At 41.9% G+C, this 19,371-nt stretch overlaps 1 protein-coding gene across 1 annotated transcript; it reads right to left on the minus strand.

The window, feature by feature from the left end:
* Positions 1 to 15,688: 15,688 nt before the first annotated feature.
* PRLHR (prolactin releasing hormone receptor) lies at positions 15,689 to 16,738 on the minus strand (the record flags this gene model as incomplete). Its single annotated transcript, XM_080348219.1, has 1 exon — positions 15,689 to 16,738. The coding sequence occupies exon 1, from the start codon at positions 16,721 to 16,723 to the stop codon at positions 15,689 to 15,691; it is 1,035 nt and encodes a 344-aa protein (XP_080204345.1). The 5' UTR covers positions 16,724 to 16,738.
* Positions 16,739 to 19,371: the final 2,633 nt, after the last annotated feature.

Here is a 19,371-nt window from a genome sequence, read left to right on the forward strand (position 1 = left end):
AAGCCTCAGACTGCTAAAAAATTAGGCGTCTATACAAAATTATTACATTTTGCATTCTGGCCAACAAGGGACATCTAAGGCGAGGGGTTTTTTGATAGTAGAAATTAAAAGTTGAATCTTTTGTTTATTATATTTTCAAGTTCTTTTAATTCTTTCGTTGCCATCTGGCTCAAGTCCCGCAGGTCTTGGCCAGGAGGTGGCAGTGGAAGAGCATCCATTGCTCCACAAACACCCATTGCTCCACAAACACCACACTTGTCTGCAAAGTCATGGTAAACTCCAAGGCCACAAACAAGGACAGATTTACACAACAGGACAGCAAGAAGCTGCAGTTTAGGGTGTTTTAAGAGATATCTGCTATCTATGATACTCGAAGTGCCAAAATGTGTGGCCCTGTAGTTAATAAGCTGAAAAGGTGTAAGGAAACCCACTTGTTCACTTTAAAACTAGGAGGAAAAAAGCTCTTAAAGTGTTAATGCAAAACCCTGGGTTTCAAGACTGCTTTAATCATTTTACTTACTCAAATGAGTAATTAAATTTGAACATCTGAATATCAGGTCCACTTCAACTGCCTGAAAAAACATAACAGATTCTCACAGTAAGCAAACTTAAAATGTGACGTTGGGACAATGCTGTTATGTCTATATTGGTTAATGAGAGTGCGGCCTCATTTTTAACTGCACTTATTGTTGTGATAACCCAGAAAGACCCTCCAGGTGGTGGGTTTGGTCAAAGTTATTTTAGCTTTAATTCTAAATATCTTTTCATGACTGATACGACAGTCCTGAAGCTGCTGCATGTGGAGGGACTTGCTAGAGTCTGTTTACAGTTCCTTAAAATGAAACTGGCCTCTCACTCATTCATCTGCCTGTATTGTTTTGTGTTTGCATCTGTATTTCTGTTTTGTATTATGGTATCTACAGAAAGAGTTTTAGAATATCTTGCTTGAAAAAGTAAATGATTCCTCTAGGAAGCATTTTCTGCCATGCTGCAATTCATGTTAGTATTTTACTAATCTCAACTCATACTGAGGTCACTGTACCCTCCTGGGTGGCCCATTCTTACAGAACCACCTGGGTTGCCCTCCACTGGCCCAGGAATCATTGGTGGCAACCTAAGCACTGTCAACATATAGGGTAATAAAACAAGAACAGGGTAAAGAAACTGAAATAAGTAGATGGGTTAAACATGATCTGAAGAAAAAAAAAGAGTGGAGCATGCTGTCCTACCCTGCTCCACTTTGGTGTCCTCAACTTGAGAGAGCTGGGGTAGAGCTTTGCGTGTGCCAAAATACCACTGGACCTCCTGATCTTCCACTGGTCCCTTGGCAGGCAGAGTTGAAGAATCTGAGTCCTTTCATGACATCCTGAGCCATAAACACGAGGAACAGGATCTTTTCCTGTGTGCCCTTTCCATTTATTATCCTTCCACTTTTCACCATCCATTTTGGAAGAGCATCTTTCACAACGCAGCCGGGTGGCCAAGGCTGGAGGGCAGCTCCAAGCACCAGGGGGGACAGCTGGTGTTTATATGTATTTGCCAGGTTGTGGCAGGATGGATCAAACCTCACACTGTGCCTCACATCAAGGCTGCCAGGAAAAAACAGCACCAGAGAGAGAAATCAACTGAGTTGTTCTTACATGTCCCCTGCTGAGTGTTTGTCTTATTTTTCCCTAAAGATAATAGGATCAGGCCACATGGAGAAGAAACACAAAGTCCTCCCCCCATTTCATATTTTTGAAGGATGTTTGGGTTTGCTTTCCTTTTCTATAGAGTAGTGCTCAATGGAAGTTTCTTCCTAAAAATTCCCTTCAAAAGGAAGAAAAAGCGGGAGATAAGTACTGTGAAAATCTTACAAACCTCTTTAATTCAAACGGGTTAGCTTTTAAAAAGTTTTATTAGAGATGCAGTAATGAAGGAAAATATTTTTAGCGCACGAGACAGTAGAACGAAGCAGAGCAGAGCTCTGAATCAGGGTTAAGCTTTTTTTACTGAGCAGAGCAGTGGCATTGACACCTTTTCTCAGCACACCCAAATTAAAAGGACAATTTGGTGAGCCAACCAGGGCTGTGGGAGAAGATTTAGAAATGTGGGGAAAAGCCACAAGCTCTTCATTTACCTTAAACACATGGAAGATACCCAGAGAAAGTAGCAACTAAATGAGGCTACTGAGACAAGCATCAAATAATGGCATGAGTATGCAGAGAGAAACTTTTTTAAAGCGAAGGAAGCGAACAGGATTACAAGTGGTATTAGGAATAGCAAGAAACAATTCTGAATAAACATTGAGAGACAGAGGGAAAGAGACCAAGCAACTTATTGATTAACTAGCAAATGAAAAAGGGAGGTCATCAGCTCAAAAGGCCAAGAAGGACAAAGTTCTCCATGTCTTATTTCGCATTTCTAAGAGAAAAGAATGAGTGCAAGGACAGGCCAATGCAAGCAGCAGCGTGGCAGGATCACTCCACAGAAATGCACAAGGAGGCATCAGCACACTTAGAGAGCTCCCATTTTGACACTCCCTGAGCCTGATGGATTTTATCCCAGGAAACAGGGAAAGAATACAGCAGAAGTAATATCAGAAACACTTGGGACTATCTTAGGGAAGTCACGCAGTGTAAATAAGCATCAGAAGACTGGAAGGGGGCAAATAGCTTCAGTTTCTAAGGATGGAAGGAAAAGACTAGTCAGGGATTTGTCTATCGGTCAGCTTACCTTCAACTGCCAGAAAAACCTTGGAAAGCACAAAATCTTTGTGAGCACATGAAAGAAAACAAGGAAATGAGTAAGAGTTAAAATGGACTTGTCAATGCAAATCATCTCGGAGCAAACTCGTTCATTTGTATGAATGAGCTGCAGGTCTGGAGAGAGTGAAAACAATAAACATCATCTAGAATCGCAGAACGGGCTTTGGTAGCTTCTCTAAAGACCTTCTCATTCAATTGGTAGAAAAATATGTTCTACATGAAACTCCCTTATGGCACGGGCCACCCAGGCTGAATGAACATGCTGAACTAATGAAAATGTAGCAGTTCTCTGTGGTTCATGGTCAGAATAGAAGAATGTAATTAATGGAGTCCTCAGACAACTGTTATGGAGTTGTCTGTATTCAAAATGGTTTTATCAATGATCTGGCAGATGCAATAAAGAGTTACGCTGTTAAAGCTGTAGAAAACCCTAAGGTAGGAGATGCAAGAATGTTAAGGACAGGACTAGAAACTAGTCAGGTTGGAGAAATCATATGAAAACACTGGATGAAAACTTACAGGACCAAGCAGAAGGATGTGCATTTGCCAGGAATGACTAACCACACAAATAAGAGATGGAGTAAAAATAAAACCTCCAGGGATCCAAGATTATAGGAAATCATGAGGAGAACGTGAGCCAATGTTTTCCTATGGTAGTGTAAAATGAAGGTAATCATCACCACAAACCAGGATAGTGTTTTCTGAACAAAACTCACGATTTATGCTCATAATGAAGTGACATTCGTGCAGCACAACACTCAAACATGTGTTTGAGCCAGCGTACAATGATCCATTTCCTAACATCATGTACTCTCACAGAGCAATTAGACAAAATTGCTCATGTTCTGGAAGGGACCGCAATAAAGGAAGAACCTGACTCCACTAATGGTACTCATTTCCTAAAAGCTGAAATTGCTAAGTGACCATCTGTAATTAAAAGGCCTGACACATTTTAAAACAGTTTTCCTACAACTGGCCACTATCGACCATTTCCTCTGAGTTGCACATGAAGCCAACACAATATCAACTGATTCGACACTTTCATAAACCTTTTAGCACAGGCACAAGAAACCAGAACTTTCTGCCATGGCTTCTGAGAAACAACCTTCACTAGCCAACAATTCTGATTTTAAACTTTGTTTTCTCTTACTCCAGCTGTCTTGTTCTAGCTCTGCCTGCTAAGACAGAAAGGCTGACTATCAGAAATGTGTCCTTCCTGCAGAAAATGGGAGTTTGGTGTAGTTATTCCACAAAACTAAATACTTGACCTCTTGAATATTTTTCTGAATGTTCCAAATCTCAGGAGTTGCTGTAAATTAGCAACCAAACAGATGAAATGGTCGCTTTTACCTGCTGCATCCATGGAAGTAAAATACCCCAACTTTTTTCCCAGATTTGTAGGTTCCTTTTATCTCAACAGTAGCTGTGACCTTTATCAGCAACAGATTCTAAGTTCCAGGCTACATGTATAAACTCTTTTTTATGCAGTGTGATAAATCAAAGGCAAAAATAGCCTACAGGATTCCTTGCTACATTGCACACTGTGAACAAATCATTTACTTTCCGGGGGACCGTTAATTAGTATTGATTTGTCTTCTTCCTCAGACAGTTCACAGGCATACGGGTGCGAGGCTGGGTGTCAGCTTGCATGGCATCAGGAGCCTGTTATCCTGCAGCTTTCTATACAACTTGAAAAGATTTGCAAACAGAAGACATACTACCTAGTCTGAAGTTAGGCTGACTGTGAAATTAGCCATTTTAAGTAACTAATGGAAGTGAAAATATTTGAGATAATATCAATAGGAGCAAGAGACCCATTTGGAACAAAAAGTGGGTTAATAAAACAGCGAGAGTGATATCTGAAGTCCATGAAGAGGCTTATACCCCACCCCAGAGTAAATCTGGATGCACAAGGGGATGTGTTGTCACAACCCTGCCCATCTCCCAAGGTAGAGGAAACCAGACAGAAAAGTCCTTTTGTATTTTCATAAGTAAATGCTGCCTCAACAATCCTGACTGAGACCATCATTTCTCCACCTTCCTGGAGAACTTCTCCAGTGCCAAGCTAAGAGACCATGAAAGGCCAAGTATCTAAAAACCCCACTGCTGTTTGGGATAAGCGGTCTCACCTGGTATCAAGCAAGTGATCATGCTGGGGGAGAGATGGCAAGCTTGGTGGTAGCAGGTCTCCCCGGAGTAAGGCTGGTCTCTGGTGACGAAGGCTCGACCCTTGCTGACTGCAAGGAGTAGGTGAAGCAACTCTTGCTGTTCTTGCCCTACTAATCACCAGGGTTTGGCTGCTCATCAGCTATGTTCTACTGGTGCTTGCCACCGAGAGGTCATTGGTCTTATATGTGCTCTGCTGGCTAAGAAGGAAACTAACATCTAGTGTTAGCACTAGTGTTAAGCTGGGCTCTTGCTTATTACGGGCACAGACTCAAGCAAAAGCCAGTTTTAAGTAGGAATGAGCCCAGATTTGTACTGATCATATCGATCCATCCTCCTCCTTCCAGTCCCAGGAGGCAGCAGAAGTATTGGTTATCAGTATCTCCTGTAGGAATAGACAGCAATTTAAACTATAAAGTTTCTTAGAAAGGATATAAAAACTTGGAGACAGCATTTTAGAACTTCAGCAGAACTGGGAGGTCTAAGACTAAGAAGACTCTCAATTCCCTACTGAATCTTTTGAATAAGTTTTCATTTATTATCTTCAGTATTTATTTTCCTAACAGCTTAGGAGGGATTTTCTTTTCTATTTTAATAGACTTCTCTGTTAATATCAGATAGTTACACTAATCACCCTCTTGCATATGCAGGTTCCACCTGACTTCATACCAAAGTATCTACTGATAATGCAACCTTGTAAAGCTCGTATTTTAGTAAGCTAGAACTAGCTATAAATTGCAGCTGCCCAACCCAGCCTCTAGCAGCACTGCCAGTGATTTACAAGGGGCCTCTGTGTGCCCTATTTAAAGGCTCTACCTGCTGGGCTGGGGCAGGTGCTGGAGGGTCAGCTGATGGTGGTGGGAGGACACCATGTTCATCAAGATCAGTTCACTTAAGAAAGAGGATGCAAGGTTTGCTGGAGTGTAGGGAAAACAGGATTTGTTTTTCTAATTTAGAAAGAGTTTATGAGAAAACAGCTGATTAGCAGGTTCTAGGGGAACAAAGAATAACTTCTGGAGATACTTTGGTGAGTAAAGATCTAGTAATTTTATTAAATGTATTAATGCTGAATTTTGAAGGGAAGCTGGTGCTAGTTTCTTGTGAAGAGTTGGTACTTGATGCACTGACTAGCTCTGATTTAGAGTTCTTGTTCTGAGTCTGGATTGGGATGATAATTATTCATCTGATTTAACTGATGATCTGTTTCATGGTTTGTGTCTCATGGACTTCAATCCTTTGTCTGCTATTAGGAGGTGATATCTCAGATGTTGAGGTCTTTTTGTTTATTAGAACCTGAACAATGTGTATGGAGAGGGGAACTGCTACATCCTGAGAGCTTCTGATTATCTGCAACAAACAAACAACAACAAAAAAACCTAGGAATATTATAAAACAGGAAACTAACAGGTTGAAAGCTCACTTGTATTTCTCTTCTACTAGTGTAGAGAAGAAGTAGGGACCCCTTGTAAAACTGTTCCCTCAAATCTGAAATCAAGGTTGCTGCTGACATTGATGGAGGTGGGAGGAAGTGTCTCAGGCATCTGGGAACAGTGTGTGACTGTAGCTGGTGGTACTTCATGTAATCACTGAGCAGTAACTCGTATTTTCTCCCGTTCAGACAGTTTGTTCAAATATACTTCAGAAGGAGATATTTTAAACCAGAGATATCACAGTGCTTAAGTGCTCTGAATCATAGAGCCATTATAGGTTGTTTATGGGTTTCTCTCTGCTTTTCAGATGTGACACAGCTTATCCACACTGCTGCTTAGTCCAAGCCTAATGAAACTGTTACTCTCTGGTGGATTCCCAAATAGCTAATTAGTGCTTATTGGGAAATACACGTGCAGGGTTTGGATTTAGTGCACGACAGGTGTCTGTTGCATTCTTAGCCATTAATAAAACAAATCAGTGTACCTCTGCCTAGCTAGACTCTGCTGTATTTTGTTATAAGTAATATCTTCCTTGTCTTTCAGCAGTTACTGAAATGTGTCATGGTGATTAAAAGTGCCAATATCCAGCTTACAAGGGCAGAATATTTTCTGGGCGAGTATTGCTCTCCTTGGAAACACTGGTGCTCTGGGGCTGCCCAGAGCAAATGAGAAGGCATAAATACCAGGTCACAAGAGTTGTTGTTGTTTCATAGAAAACAACTGTAGTTATGCAGATTAAACAGAGTACTTTGAATCTCCCATTAGTCCTCTGTCATTTCTTTTGGTTTTAAAAATGTTTAGTTACTCTAAATGGGGCACTAGCTGGAGCTTCTACTTGCTTGACTTGCTGTTTTCTGTCCTCTGGTTATGCTGTGAGTGTTAAATTTGAATCTTGTGGAGAGACACCTCAAAGCTCATTTTGGAACTGCTGTCTACAGCAGAAAACCATAGTGGCTTGGTCGGTCTCTGAGGTCCACCTAAGGAACAACACAGAGATAGTCATCTCTACTCAAAGGTTAGACTTCCTTCATTAAAAGATTAAATCAAACTGTAGATCCATGGTTCAAACATCTGAAATTGAGGGTAATCTGTAAGGTTTGTTATTCTTGCAACTATTTTTAAGTAGGTGAACTGTGAAACTTAGTGTGGCTCTACTTTGCTTTTATCCACCTCTAGTTTCAGTCTTTGAATGTGAATAGCTTCAGATTTAGAAAGCTGTACTGACACTCTCCATTTAGTCTCTATTCACTGCTGTCAGAAATTTAAGGCTATTCTTGTACCGGTCTGTCTTTCCCCCAACTCATCTTCTACCTCAGCTCTCAAATACCTCATGTTAGAACTGGAAGTAAAAGTGTTTGCCTAATTATCTCTATTTTCAGTATAGCTAAAACTGTAAATTAGACTGTGCTTGTTGAACACAATATTGCAGATGCAGCTCATCCAGCTAACTCATTTTAGCACTAAAACTCCTGTATGTTTTCCTCTTGCCCTCAAATTTTCTATGCTTTTCTGATCACTCAGAAAACCCATAATGGTGTTGAAAATTACCAAATATTTCACTTGCATGTGCTTTCTTCAATGGTGAACAACCATTAAAACACCTTCTAACCCTTTTAAAAGTGAGTTGCTCCCCAGGAATCAAGGCATTGTAAGAACAATTTATTTTTTATGTCAATCCATTCCTTTAACATGTTGGGGTTTTGAATGGTTTGGCTGTTGGGTTTTTAGTTTTACTTGATAATAAGTGAGTTAATAATAAATTTCATATGTATGGCAAAGATATTTAACCTAGGGCTCTTGGTTACTTTACCACTTCTGTTTAAATTACTGGAAAGCAGATCTGGAATAAACTCACAAATCAGATTTAAACTTCATAAGACTAGGTGAATACATAGGAGTATCAACAGCATCCCGGGCTGAGTGTGCAATGCACTGAGAGAGGGTTTTACCCAAAATGTTGAATACTAATGTGCAGAATAAGCTGCTCTCTGAGCTGGAGCAGCTCACAGCCATCACCGAGGATACAAAATGAAGATGTGATTTTTAGACCCTGCATCTCTGAGATTGGGTGCCACATACTGGGCTGAGGGGAGGTGTGTCTGTGTGAAAATCAGTAGCCTGAAATTCAAGCATTTTTCCTTAAAATATGTGGGAGGAGGAGGTAAATCTTCTCAGTAGACAGAAGACAACTTTTAATGCGCAGTTGCCTTTATCCAATGATGCGTTGACTTCAGAGTCTGCGCAGTCTGACTTTCAATCTCCAGTTCTGAAGTCTGACGCGTCTTTTATGTCCTCACCCCATCCCTAGTCAGCAGCATTTACAGGTGGATAATGCCACTTGAAATAATTTAATGGGAAAACATGTTTCTTCATGTAGCAATAAGGGAAGAATATTATGATTTATGAAAGGATTCAGATCTTGTCAGACCGTTTGTACAACTTTTTGAGGGTGAGAAGTGTTTGGAACAGTGCATTCCACAATGCCTTAAAAGTAGTGACACCCATCTTTTAGTAACTACAGCAAAACATAGGTCTTCAAAAGCTTCCCTGCACTTTGTTGGTGATGTTGCTGGAACGTTGACCAGTGATGATTTGCATTTCATCTGTCCTCACTTTGTGGCAACTGTCCAAGAGGAGGTATTATCAAAACAATTTAGAATTAGCTGTGACAACTGATAATTGCACAGGTGGTACAAAAGGCTCTTACAAACAAACTTGATTTTATACAACAGACATGAATACATGTTTTAATGAAGTGATTTGCAGTGATAACATTATTGACTTGTTCAGTTTAAGCAGGTCTGCCATATGCTGTGTCTAGTGCTTCAGAAGGTTTTGAAAGTTATGTGTATTAACAACAGATGTTGATTTTTTTTTTTAAAGGATCCGATAATTGTGGGGAAATCATTCCAAATTTGAGTGGTTTTATCTTCTTAATGGTTTGAAATACTTTGTATATAGTGTCTCAGAAAGAAATTTCTAGTTGATGATATAACTCTTGCACATGATATTTGGATTATTCTCCTCTTGCTTCCTCCAGAGTTGCAACCAGTTGCTGAGGAGGGGGTTGCCTCAAAACCCCTTCCCAAACCTTTCCATTCTTTTTATAGTAAAAACCCTTTCACAAGTCCATCCACCCTCAATTCATCCATCTCTGGACTATACACTCTGCATATGTGGGCCTAACACTAACGGTCCATACATTCATCTGGCTCTCTGCTATTGGAACTCAGTGTATGGCTGAGGGGTGTGAGGAAAGATGCAGTAAAGCCCGTACACTGAACTGGCGCACTGCAAGTGAGGGACCACACTCACAAGTAGGTTTGAGTAACTCCTATGTCCATACAGAAACGCAGCCTCTGGGTGGTTATAGATGTAGCCTTTGGATGGTTATCATTTGCTTGCAGTCCAAAAATAGCTTTTTGTTTTGTTTTCTTTCTTGTCCTGCCTCTGCGAGTCCAAGACAGGCTTTTTTTACAATACAGTGCATCGCTTTGCCTTCCCGCTCCCAAATGCAGCTGGTCGCACAAACCTGAGCTGTGACTGGTGCCAGCCCGTGACAGCATGTCACAGCAACCGTGTTGTTCAGCGGTCACATTTTCACTAGAGTGGTGGCCTGTCTTGTCGTGGGTGTGAAAGGGTAGCTGGGCACAACCCCCTGTGGCTGAGAAAGCACAGACAGAGCAACAACACTTCATGCTGCCCAACCTTACAGGAGTACCAGCTGCCTCCAGCCCAGCACATCACTCTGATGGTGCTGCTGGGGGGATCCTGAGCTGCACAGGATGGTCCTCAGCTCTGTGCACATCACCAGGTTCTCACAGACCACAGTGCTAAAATCCCTCCTGCTGCTGCAAGCCACAGGCTGCCTTTCCAGTGTGTTATCTGGGAGCCAAGCCCTGTGCTCAGCAGGAGAGGCAGGTCTTGTTCTGCGCTGGAAAGCAGCAAAGCTTCTCTTTGCAGCCCTGCTAGCTGCTGAAGAAACGTCCCCAGTGCCTAATGGGAATGTAGGAATTGTAGGAAATGTAGATGTAGGGATTAAAGCCATCATCTCCTTTTGAATGTTTCCTGCAGAGAAAAGAAAAAAGGAAATTACAGCATAATGGTGATAATTAACATAAACAAGACGCAAAGAACGGAGAGCCCAGTCAGCTGCAAACAGAGAACAGTCATCCCAAATTGATTTCCAGCAGGCTGGAGACACAAAGCAGGGAGCTCCTGAGTGTGTGTTTTATTATTTATATCAATTACTAGCTTCATTAACTTAGTTTGGCAAAGCAGGCTTTAGAAAGAGAGAGTAAACAACAAGCAAGGAAGTCAACGCTATCAGCATCTCATCAAAGAGATTATATTTGTTAGATCCCAAAGGTACATAAGTCCCAATGAGGTATATTTGAGCTTCATGCCCTTTACCCCTGGAAACAAAGGGAGAGAGCCTGGCTATCTTGTAGTTTCAAACCATTTACACCATCCACTATGTAGTCCTGGATGAGTACCTAAAGGAGAGAGCACATGGATGGCTTTTCCTTGCCTGAGGAGCACCAAGAAAGTGATAGTATTCTTCTGGATTTCAAATAACTACTAGGATTTCAATATCTTTGAGGTTCCTGCATCTATGGACTGGATGATAAATGGTTTCAAAAGTCTGGGAGAGGGCTGGAAGAGCAGGGAGTGGAAAAACCTATCAAAAATTTGATTGAAATCAGCCTGGGGAAACCTACCCTGTCTTGTTACATCAGTACATGATAAGAATGTACCTGAAGGCTGCTCATGAAACAAGAAGTATGATAACCATTTATGAAGGAAAGCTCCCATTAATATGGGCAGGGTAGATCTGCAGCTGCTCCCTGGCACTTCCACTAAAGCAAACTCTAGTTGGTGTGGAGGGGTGTCAGGTACAAAGGACCAGAGCCAGGGATGGTTTTGGCCCAGAATGAGGTCAATGATCATGGGGAGGGGTATTTCCTTGATGCAACCACAAAAGCCAGTGCTCCAAGTGACAGGCAGGCCAGGTTTGCTCCCGCCAGCTGCAGATGTGCACAGCAACTGGTTACATTGGGCACAACTGGCTATTTCTGCTTGCAGAAAAATGTTTTCGAGAAGAGGGTGATCTCAGTCTTCAAAAGCTTCTCTGCTTTCTATGAGATAGAAATGTTTGCTTTGACCCTTGAGCGACCTTTTCTCCAGGGGAAGCAGGAGGAATGCAACTATTTTTTCTGAGAAAATAAGAAGATAGTGAGCAGTGACGGGGCGGGCTGGAGGTAAAAATTGTGTTTCTTCATGCAGAAGTGGCACAGACAGCAGTGCCTTTACCACCAACACGTTGTTTCTCTGCGCTGTTCTTTTCTGCTGGGCAGATTGATGGATGTGTTGTACAGTTTTGTCCGATTTGGTGTCTTTTTTTCCCCTAGCTTCAGGTGTGCTGTTTTCAGCTTATATCTGTACTCTGCATAATCTTAGACATCTCATTATATCTCACCATTGACACTTCAACAAGCAAGATTTGCTCAGTTAAAACTGTACAGAGCATCTGTTGTTTGGCTGGTATGAAAAATATCAGTTTTTCCCAGTCTATCTATCAGCTCAAAAGCACTTGCTGTGCTCCTGTGAGTAGATGCCTTATGGCAGGATCTGCTTTTGCCCATCCCAGATAAACTCCCATTCCCCAAATACAACACAAATACAGCTCTCTCAGTTTTCTTTCCAAGTATAAGGAAAATTTATTTAAAACAATGCATTGCACAAACAAGTGAGTCTTTGGTGGCTGCTCTGAGCTGCTGTTTTCAAGGTGGAGGAGAGACCCACTCTACCTGACCCTGAGGTTTGATTAGCTGTTGTTTTTCTTTGGCTGCCTGATTTCAGATCTAGTGAAACTTCGTTCGTTATCTAATCTGGCTTTTTTAAATTCCTGATCAAATACTGATTTACCTTTTTATGTGTTTCATAAGTACATTGCCTTTTAATACCAATCCCATGTTTGACCATAGGGAGTAGCTTATGTTTGATCAAGCATTTCTGTATCTATAAATATTGGAAATACAGTGTATTTGCTAGAACAATGCTCTGTGAGTCCTTCCAACAACTATACAGAGCAGCTTCAAATGGTGAAGCTGTGATTCCTGCTATTTAAGTCTGTGCTCTTCACCTTAAATGAAGGCATCTCCCCATCAACTCCTATCTCTCTAACCTCCACACTTCAGATATGCAGAGCCTTTTGAGCTGTAGAGGATTGGCCCCAGTGAAGCCTCCCAGATGTTTATTACGATGAGTAAGTGTGGTTCCTAAGCAGGACCTCCATTTCCAAAGCCTGAGACCCACCATGCTCTGATAGCCCACTTGCTGCCTAATAAATCTCATACCTATCTGAAAACACCACTGCAGACCATGTGTGCAAACTCCATGGTACATCCAGGGGTTCTTACCAGAGACTATCCTTTAGAAATAGTCTGAGAAGCCATCATAAATGGCATATATTTGCTGCTGTAAAATGCAAACCACCTGGATATCTATCTACTAAAAGTCTCTAGGTGCATGTAAACAACAGGAATGAAATGCCAGCAGCTGAGGAGCATGCAGCATTCTGCCACAGCTCAGACACAAACCCCGCTCCATCCCTGCAGAGCAGCTGCCTTGCAGCATGTGAGTCCTCGGATTCAAATGAAAGCAAGAAACAACAACTCACATCCTTACAGGGCAAGTTAGTTAACACGTTCACCAAGTTTTGAATGGGGCTACTTTATAAAATCAAAGCATACAATGATTTCTTGAATTGTAATTAAAAATTATGCCATCAAAAATACCGTAGTGATGAGCCCTGGTCCCCTGGAGAACCACGGCAATTCCCTGGAGAGGGGTGAAGATTAGAAAACACGTTTCACATGATGGCTTTTAATATAATTATTTGCATAACTGGATTAAAGAAGCACACCAAGGTGCCTCTAAATCTTATTATTGTTTATTATGCTGGATATCAGAGAAAACAGTAATTACATTGAGCAGAGGTTCTCAGGGCTCGATTCAGAGGTGGGGCTGAGTGAATGCGGTTGTGCCTTGGTCCCCACCAGCCTGAGGGACACACAGCCCTTCTGATTGTGGCCAGAGCTCCTTTGTGCACCTTTCAGGGAAATCCTGGAAAAATGGCCTTGCAGGATCACTGAGGTGGGTCAAGGAAGGTGCTGAGGAGAAAGAAGGAGCCTCAGGAACCCACAGCTGGAGAACGCAGATCATTTCAGGGTGTGCCTGCAAAATCTAGTCCTGAGAAGGGCCTGAAGCAAGGGGCAGGCTCTGAGCTTTCTGCTGCAAATGCAAGTCCTGAAAGATTTAAGGTGGGTACAAGTTAAACCAGCACTTAATCTAGGGTGCCTGCCATGCTGGGCACTCCTGAGGACCTCCTTGAGGTGACAGACATCAGGGCTGCTGTAACTGCTGCTCCAGGGGCTGCTGGTAGCGAGATGTTCCCAATGCATCCATCACTGTGAGAACAATATATGCACAGGACAGCCCTTCATTTCTGTCTCAAAGAAAACATAAATAGATAAATCTCCCTTGTTTTCTTCCTTCAGCTCCCCGCAGCAGCCATCTGCAGTCACTAACATTCAAGAGAACATTAATAAGCTAAACTGCAGTGCTGGCAAATGAGGGTAAAAACATGATGTGTAGGAGGGAAATGATCCCAGGTCTGCTCTGTTCACAAGGGTCTTGCCAGTTACCCCACTGGGCTTTGGATCACTCCAGATTACAGCGCTGTCTGTATTTAGTGCATAAAGTTGTAAACATCTCAATGACAATTAGCCTTTACAAACTGACAAATTAACAGCTTGAAGTAACATAATTCCATAGAAGAAAAATCTCTAAAAATCAGGATTTTGTTGTTATTCAAGGCTCCTTTTTGCAGTGTTGTTTCAATGCTCTCTTGGTGTCCTGCTCTCTGTTCTCTATGAAAGAACTCAAAATGAAGCTGAAAAGCTTATAAAATTTGGTTAGTTTGTTTGAAAGAGTGTTTTGCCTTTTCAAAATCACCAGTTATTCCAGCAACTTGCTATATTGACCTCAAGGGAAAAACGATTGCCTAAAATGCAGCAAAACATCCTTTAATAAGTCATTCAAGTCTTCACATCAAGGTAAACAAGGCAGATACACTTCATCTCAGAGTGAATGCAAGCAATACCCTCTTTAAAATCACTTTCCTTGATTCACTGGCTCTGTAGCAGCTTCTAGTATCCAGTTCCTCATAACTGGCACCAGAACAGCTTGAAATTCTGAGGAAATTTGCAAGAAGGGATTTCAAATGTTTTTCCAATGCTTTTCACAGTGTGTGCATATGCATCTGTGTAATTCTTTTTTACCACATTGACTTACTGAATGCTGATGAGCAAAATAGTACTCACAGCGTCACAGCAGGAGTACATTTACAAACTAGAGAAACCATCCTCTTTCCCCTCTTGACTATTTGTGTTACCTCACAGCCCCTATGTTTCTGGATAGATGCCTTTGCTGACCAAGGCCAAAACTGCCCTTGGATTGCACTGATTATCCAGCTGATCTCAGCTCACCATCCATGAGTTCCTTATGCCACCCCAGATTCTGGCTGGGCAGGCTGGAAGAAACCTCTTGAGAAACAGTGTCTACTTTCAGAACTCTTTCCCTTACACTTAACTGTTATCTCAGGTATTTTCAGTTTCAGACAGAAGGAGGAAGAAAATAGAAACCATCAGGTTGATTATAGCTTCTAACCCCCTCATCCAATTGAAAGGTGAGTGTCAAAGGAAATGGTTTCTTCCCAAAAAGGCTCCTTTGAAAGAGAGTGCTTGTCACTCTGCTCTGTTTGACAGGTGTGTCTTTGAGTGGTCACGCAATGCTCACACACACAGCATGGCTCCATCCCAAGGGGACTACAGGAATAGTGTTAGCCCTTCACCCTGGAGTCTGTGGCTGGGCTCTGGGTAGATGTGCAGATTTAATTTTTAAACAATGCCAAACACTTCCTCACTGAGGTATTTAGGTCCCATATCCATCCTTGCTTCTCCCCGTCCCCAAATCCCGTGTCTATACTGCCAGCAATATTCAAAACAGATAAGAAGGATCCCTGTAGGTTACATAAGGATATATTATTGTGTGAATATCTCATTGGCCTCTAACTCCTATCAAAGAGCTAAAGACATTTTTGGGATGTGGAGTTTGCTCCTCCTTCTCCAGTAGGAGTAGAGGTGCTGAGGAAGCTACACATGGGACTTGTGTTGTTACAGCTGGACCCTGAGGACAAATATCAGGAATGGGGACTAATTAGAAGTAGAAAAGACTTACAGTGTTACCATACGAAGGAAGTGCCTTCCCACCAGCTCTCATTTACAGCACCACGCTGGCCATGATGCAGTTTGTAGTGGGTCCAATTTTCTTCTTTCTCCAGGCAAACATTTTCTTCAGCTCCCCCCTAAAGCTGTCGTGGAGCCAGGCGTAAAGGAAAGCGTTGGTACAAGCAGACATCATCGCAAACCAGTGGCACAGCAGCTGGATGAAGTTGAAGTACTGCTTGTCAATCAGGCTGATGTCTATGTCCTTTATCATGTTGAAGATGTGCAGGGGCAGCCAACAGACTCCAAAAGCTGCCACCACTAAGACGAGCAAGCGAAAAGTCTTCCTCCTCCTTGCTCGGTCCCACTCAGCTTGGCCCTGGGTGACGTTGCCTGGGACCACGCGGTTTTTCAGCTTGACTGAGATCCTTAGGTAGGACAGGGAGATGACAGCCAAAGGCAGCACATAGGTGATGATGAGGGTGCTGTAGGCGTAAGCTAAGCGATCCCTTTTCATGTGGAACCAAAACTCCTCGCAGATGGAGAAGTCCAGTTCTGGGAACTCTGCGTGGTAAGTGTGGACCAAGGCTGGGGCAGCCAAGGTACAGCTCAGCAGCCAAATACCAGCCAGGATATAAGCACAAATAGGGATCGTGAGCCTCCTGCGGAACGGGTACACCATGGCATAATACCTGTCCACAGCTATGACAGTCAAGGTGAAGACGGACACGAAGACGGTGACGGGTTGCATCAGGAAAACAAAGTAGCACATGAACCTTCCGTACACCCACCCTCTGGGCTCGAAGGCGTAGGCAAGCGTCAGGGGCACACAGGTTGCACACATAAGCATGTCTGAGAAAGCCAGGTTGCCTACCAGAAAGTTGGTGACATTGTGCATCTTTTTTGTCTTGCAGATAACGTAAATGAGAAGGTAATTCCCAATGACACCAATAAAAACCACTAGCGAGTAGCAGGGGATGATGAGTGGCTTGAAGGACTGAACAAACTGGAGCCCTGAGAATAAATTGCTGGTGTTGCTGTGAATCGCAGAGAGGAAGCTTTGGGAGGTTAAATTGTCCGAATTCATCATTTCCCTCCTTTTGTCGTCTGCTGTCAGCTGAGTGAAGTAGTTACCACTGCACTCAATCAGTGTGGATAATGAATGGATTACTGGCTGTCCAGAGGTTACCACATGGATAGTAAACAAGCAGCCGTAAATGCAAAAGGTGAAGTTGTAATCCTCGAGAGGCAGCTTTCAGCAGTTCCTAAGAAAAATCAAATACAACCAATTTCCATTAAAGTCCTCCTGTATTTGCTATAAAATCTAGGTTTTGACAGCATGCCACTTAATAAACATTTAATGCAGTGAGTACTTACTGCTGTGGTTTTTTAATCCCATATGATTTTCCTGTGGATGCCAAGAAGTGCCCTAGATATCTGCTTTCTGCAAATCCAGGAGCGTGTGTGCGTGTCAGAGAGAGAGAGAACATAGGAGTGAGAAAGAGGGTGATGCGCATTTACAAGCTAAGTGGAGATCAGTGTATTTAAACAGTCTTCACTACTAGGTCATGACAGATTTCTGTATAAGCTTTTATCCCTATTGGCTGTCCTGGGTATTACGTTGCTCTCTGCGTGCTTCTTTCTGATAGTAATTAGTTCTTGAATATCCTTTCAAAAATTCCCTTCTCCTTCCAGCGCATCTGTAATTGCCCCTGACAGCTAAAAATCAATTTACATTCATTAACACTAGCCTGCACAGTATCTAATCCAATATTCACTTTGCCACAGTCCTCACAGTGTACAAAAAAGCTACCTGTTAATTTGCTGCTACAATCTGGCTGTAAAATAGAATTTTAATAACATGCTGAAGCCAAATAAATGTTTATGCCACTAGAGGGACTCAGCTACGTACCTGGTGAACAAAGTTAGGATTAGAAATACGCATTTAGCACAAAGGATCTTATCTTATTTAGATTTATTTTCTAATGGTGGTACAATGTTTGCTCACCCGTTGTATTTTCAGTGGGATTTACACATCTTTAAAAGTAAATCTATATGAGACTTGCAAAGGAAATATTAGCATCCAAAAAGCTCAGCTGTAAGGGTTTACCTGTGGTGAACTACAGTAAACTATTTCTAATGTTGCAACAGCCCAAAAATATTTGGGGTATTTCTTCATTCCTGCAGCAGGTTTGTTAACCTTTTATGTAACAGACAAGTGCTAACCAGTCTGTAAAATAGTCTGTACTTGTTTTATTTGGTTCAGACATTAGAAAGAAGAAGAAGAAATTAGAAATTATTATTAGAAATTAGAAAAATTAGAAATTCAGACATTAGAAATCATCAGGACAGGTGCTTAGAGAACACACATTTAAGCAAGGTCCCTGTCCTGCTCTTACCTGTTGCTTTAATTCTCTCTTAACTCTCCTCTGTTTCAACCACTTCTGGGACCAGGATCTCAGCTGGTGAAAAAACAGTGAAGCTCCACTGCATCCATTAATACCAGCTAGGGAAGCCAAAAAACAACAACTTCGGAACACATCAGAGCAGAGAACGTTGCCAGGCACTCAGAGGATTTAGACACAACTTCAATGGACCGTTTATCTCCTCACCTCTTAGACTACTCTAAGAAAATATTAACCCATTATTTTCTATGAGGCAATGGGCAAACCTACATCCTTCTTTTGATTTGATGTAATTTGACATAAAACAAAATTTTAAAGAGGTTTCCCTTGTGCCGTAATCCTTCCCCTAATCTTAAACCAGAAGCTAATCCTTTGTAGCCCTTGTTCAGACCACAGCCATTCTCCTGCAATTGTTTGTGATGGATGGGCATGTCAGATATAGTAAGTGCAGGCTCTGTGCTGCTGCATTTATGGTTGGATTATGCTATGGACTGGAATATGGCTCTAATTCCAGCCCAAGGGAGGAACAAGCATGTAGCTACGTTGCTTGAGAGTGCCATCCTCCACTTCATAGATGTAGGAACTTGGCCATGACCCATATAAAAAATGGGATGTTATATCCCAGTCCAGAGTTCAATCTCACCTTCTGAGCTGGATGGGACCCAGAAGAATATAATACCTATATATCTCTACATACCCAAATCCAGAACAGGAGAGGGACCTGAGGGATTTCCTACTGCTTTCACCAGCCAGTGCAACCATACTATTTGGTGATAAGTGACATGCTGCAAAAGTAATTCCTAAAACCCATAAATGTGATTGTTTCACTGAATGTGGGAGAAAAGTGTGGTCTGATTTAAATACTATAGAAGTAGGAACTGAGTAGGCCTTAGATGTGGTCTCTAGTATAAGCCGGAAAATACAGAAAAATGAACAGAGAACATATGTAAACAGCCTTCATACTGCCCACATCCTACTAGAATTGCCAGGCTGATGCTGGGAAAGAAGCCTCACAATAATATCAGTGCACACAAAAGAATTGAAAATCTCATTTTTAACTAAGTGATTTTTCTCTTTCCTTCCCAAGAGCTGCAGAGTAAATCCAATAAATATCTTCATTCTATTCCTATGAGAAAAAGGTTTATACTTCGCTATGTGAGAATAAAAATCAAACAAAATATCATCTAAAGTAGTCTTCAAGGTCACCTTAATGCTCAGGTCTCAAAAACCTATAAGTAACCTTTGAGTTTCTTTTATTTCAGTCTATACTGAGTAATCTTCCTGCATTTTCTCTTACCTTTTAGTGTACTATTTTCACCTCTGAAACCAGTAA

The sequence above is a fragment of the Nesoenas mayeri genome (assembly GCF_963082525.1).
Source record: "Nesoenas mayeri genome assembly, chromosome: 7".
In the NCBI taxonomy this organism is placed as follows: Eukaryota; Metazoa; Chordata; class Aves; order Columbiformes; family Columbidae; genus Nesoenas; species Nesoenas mayeri.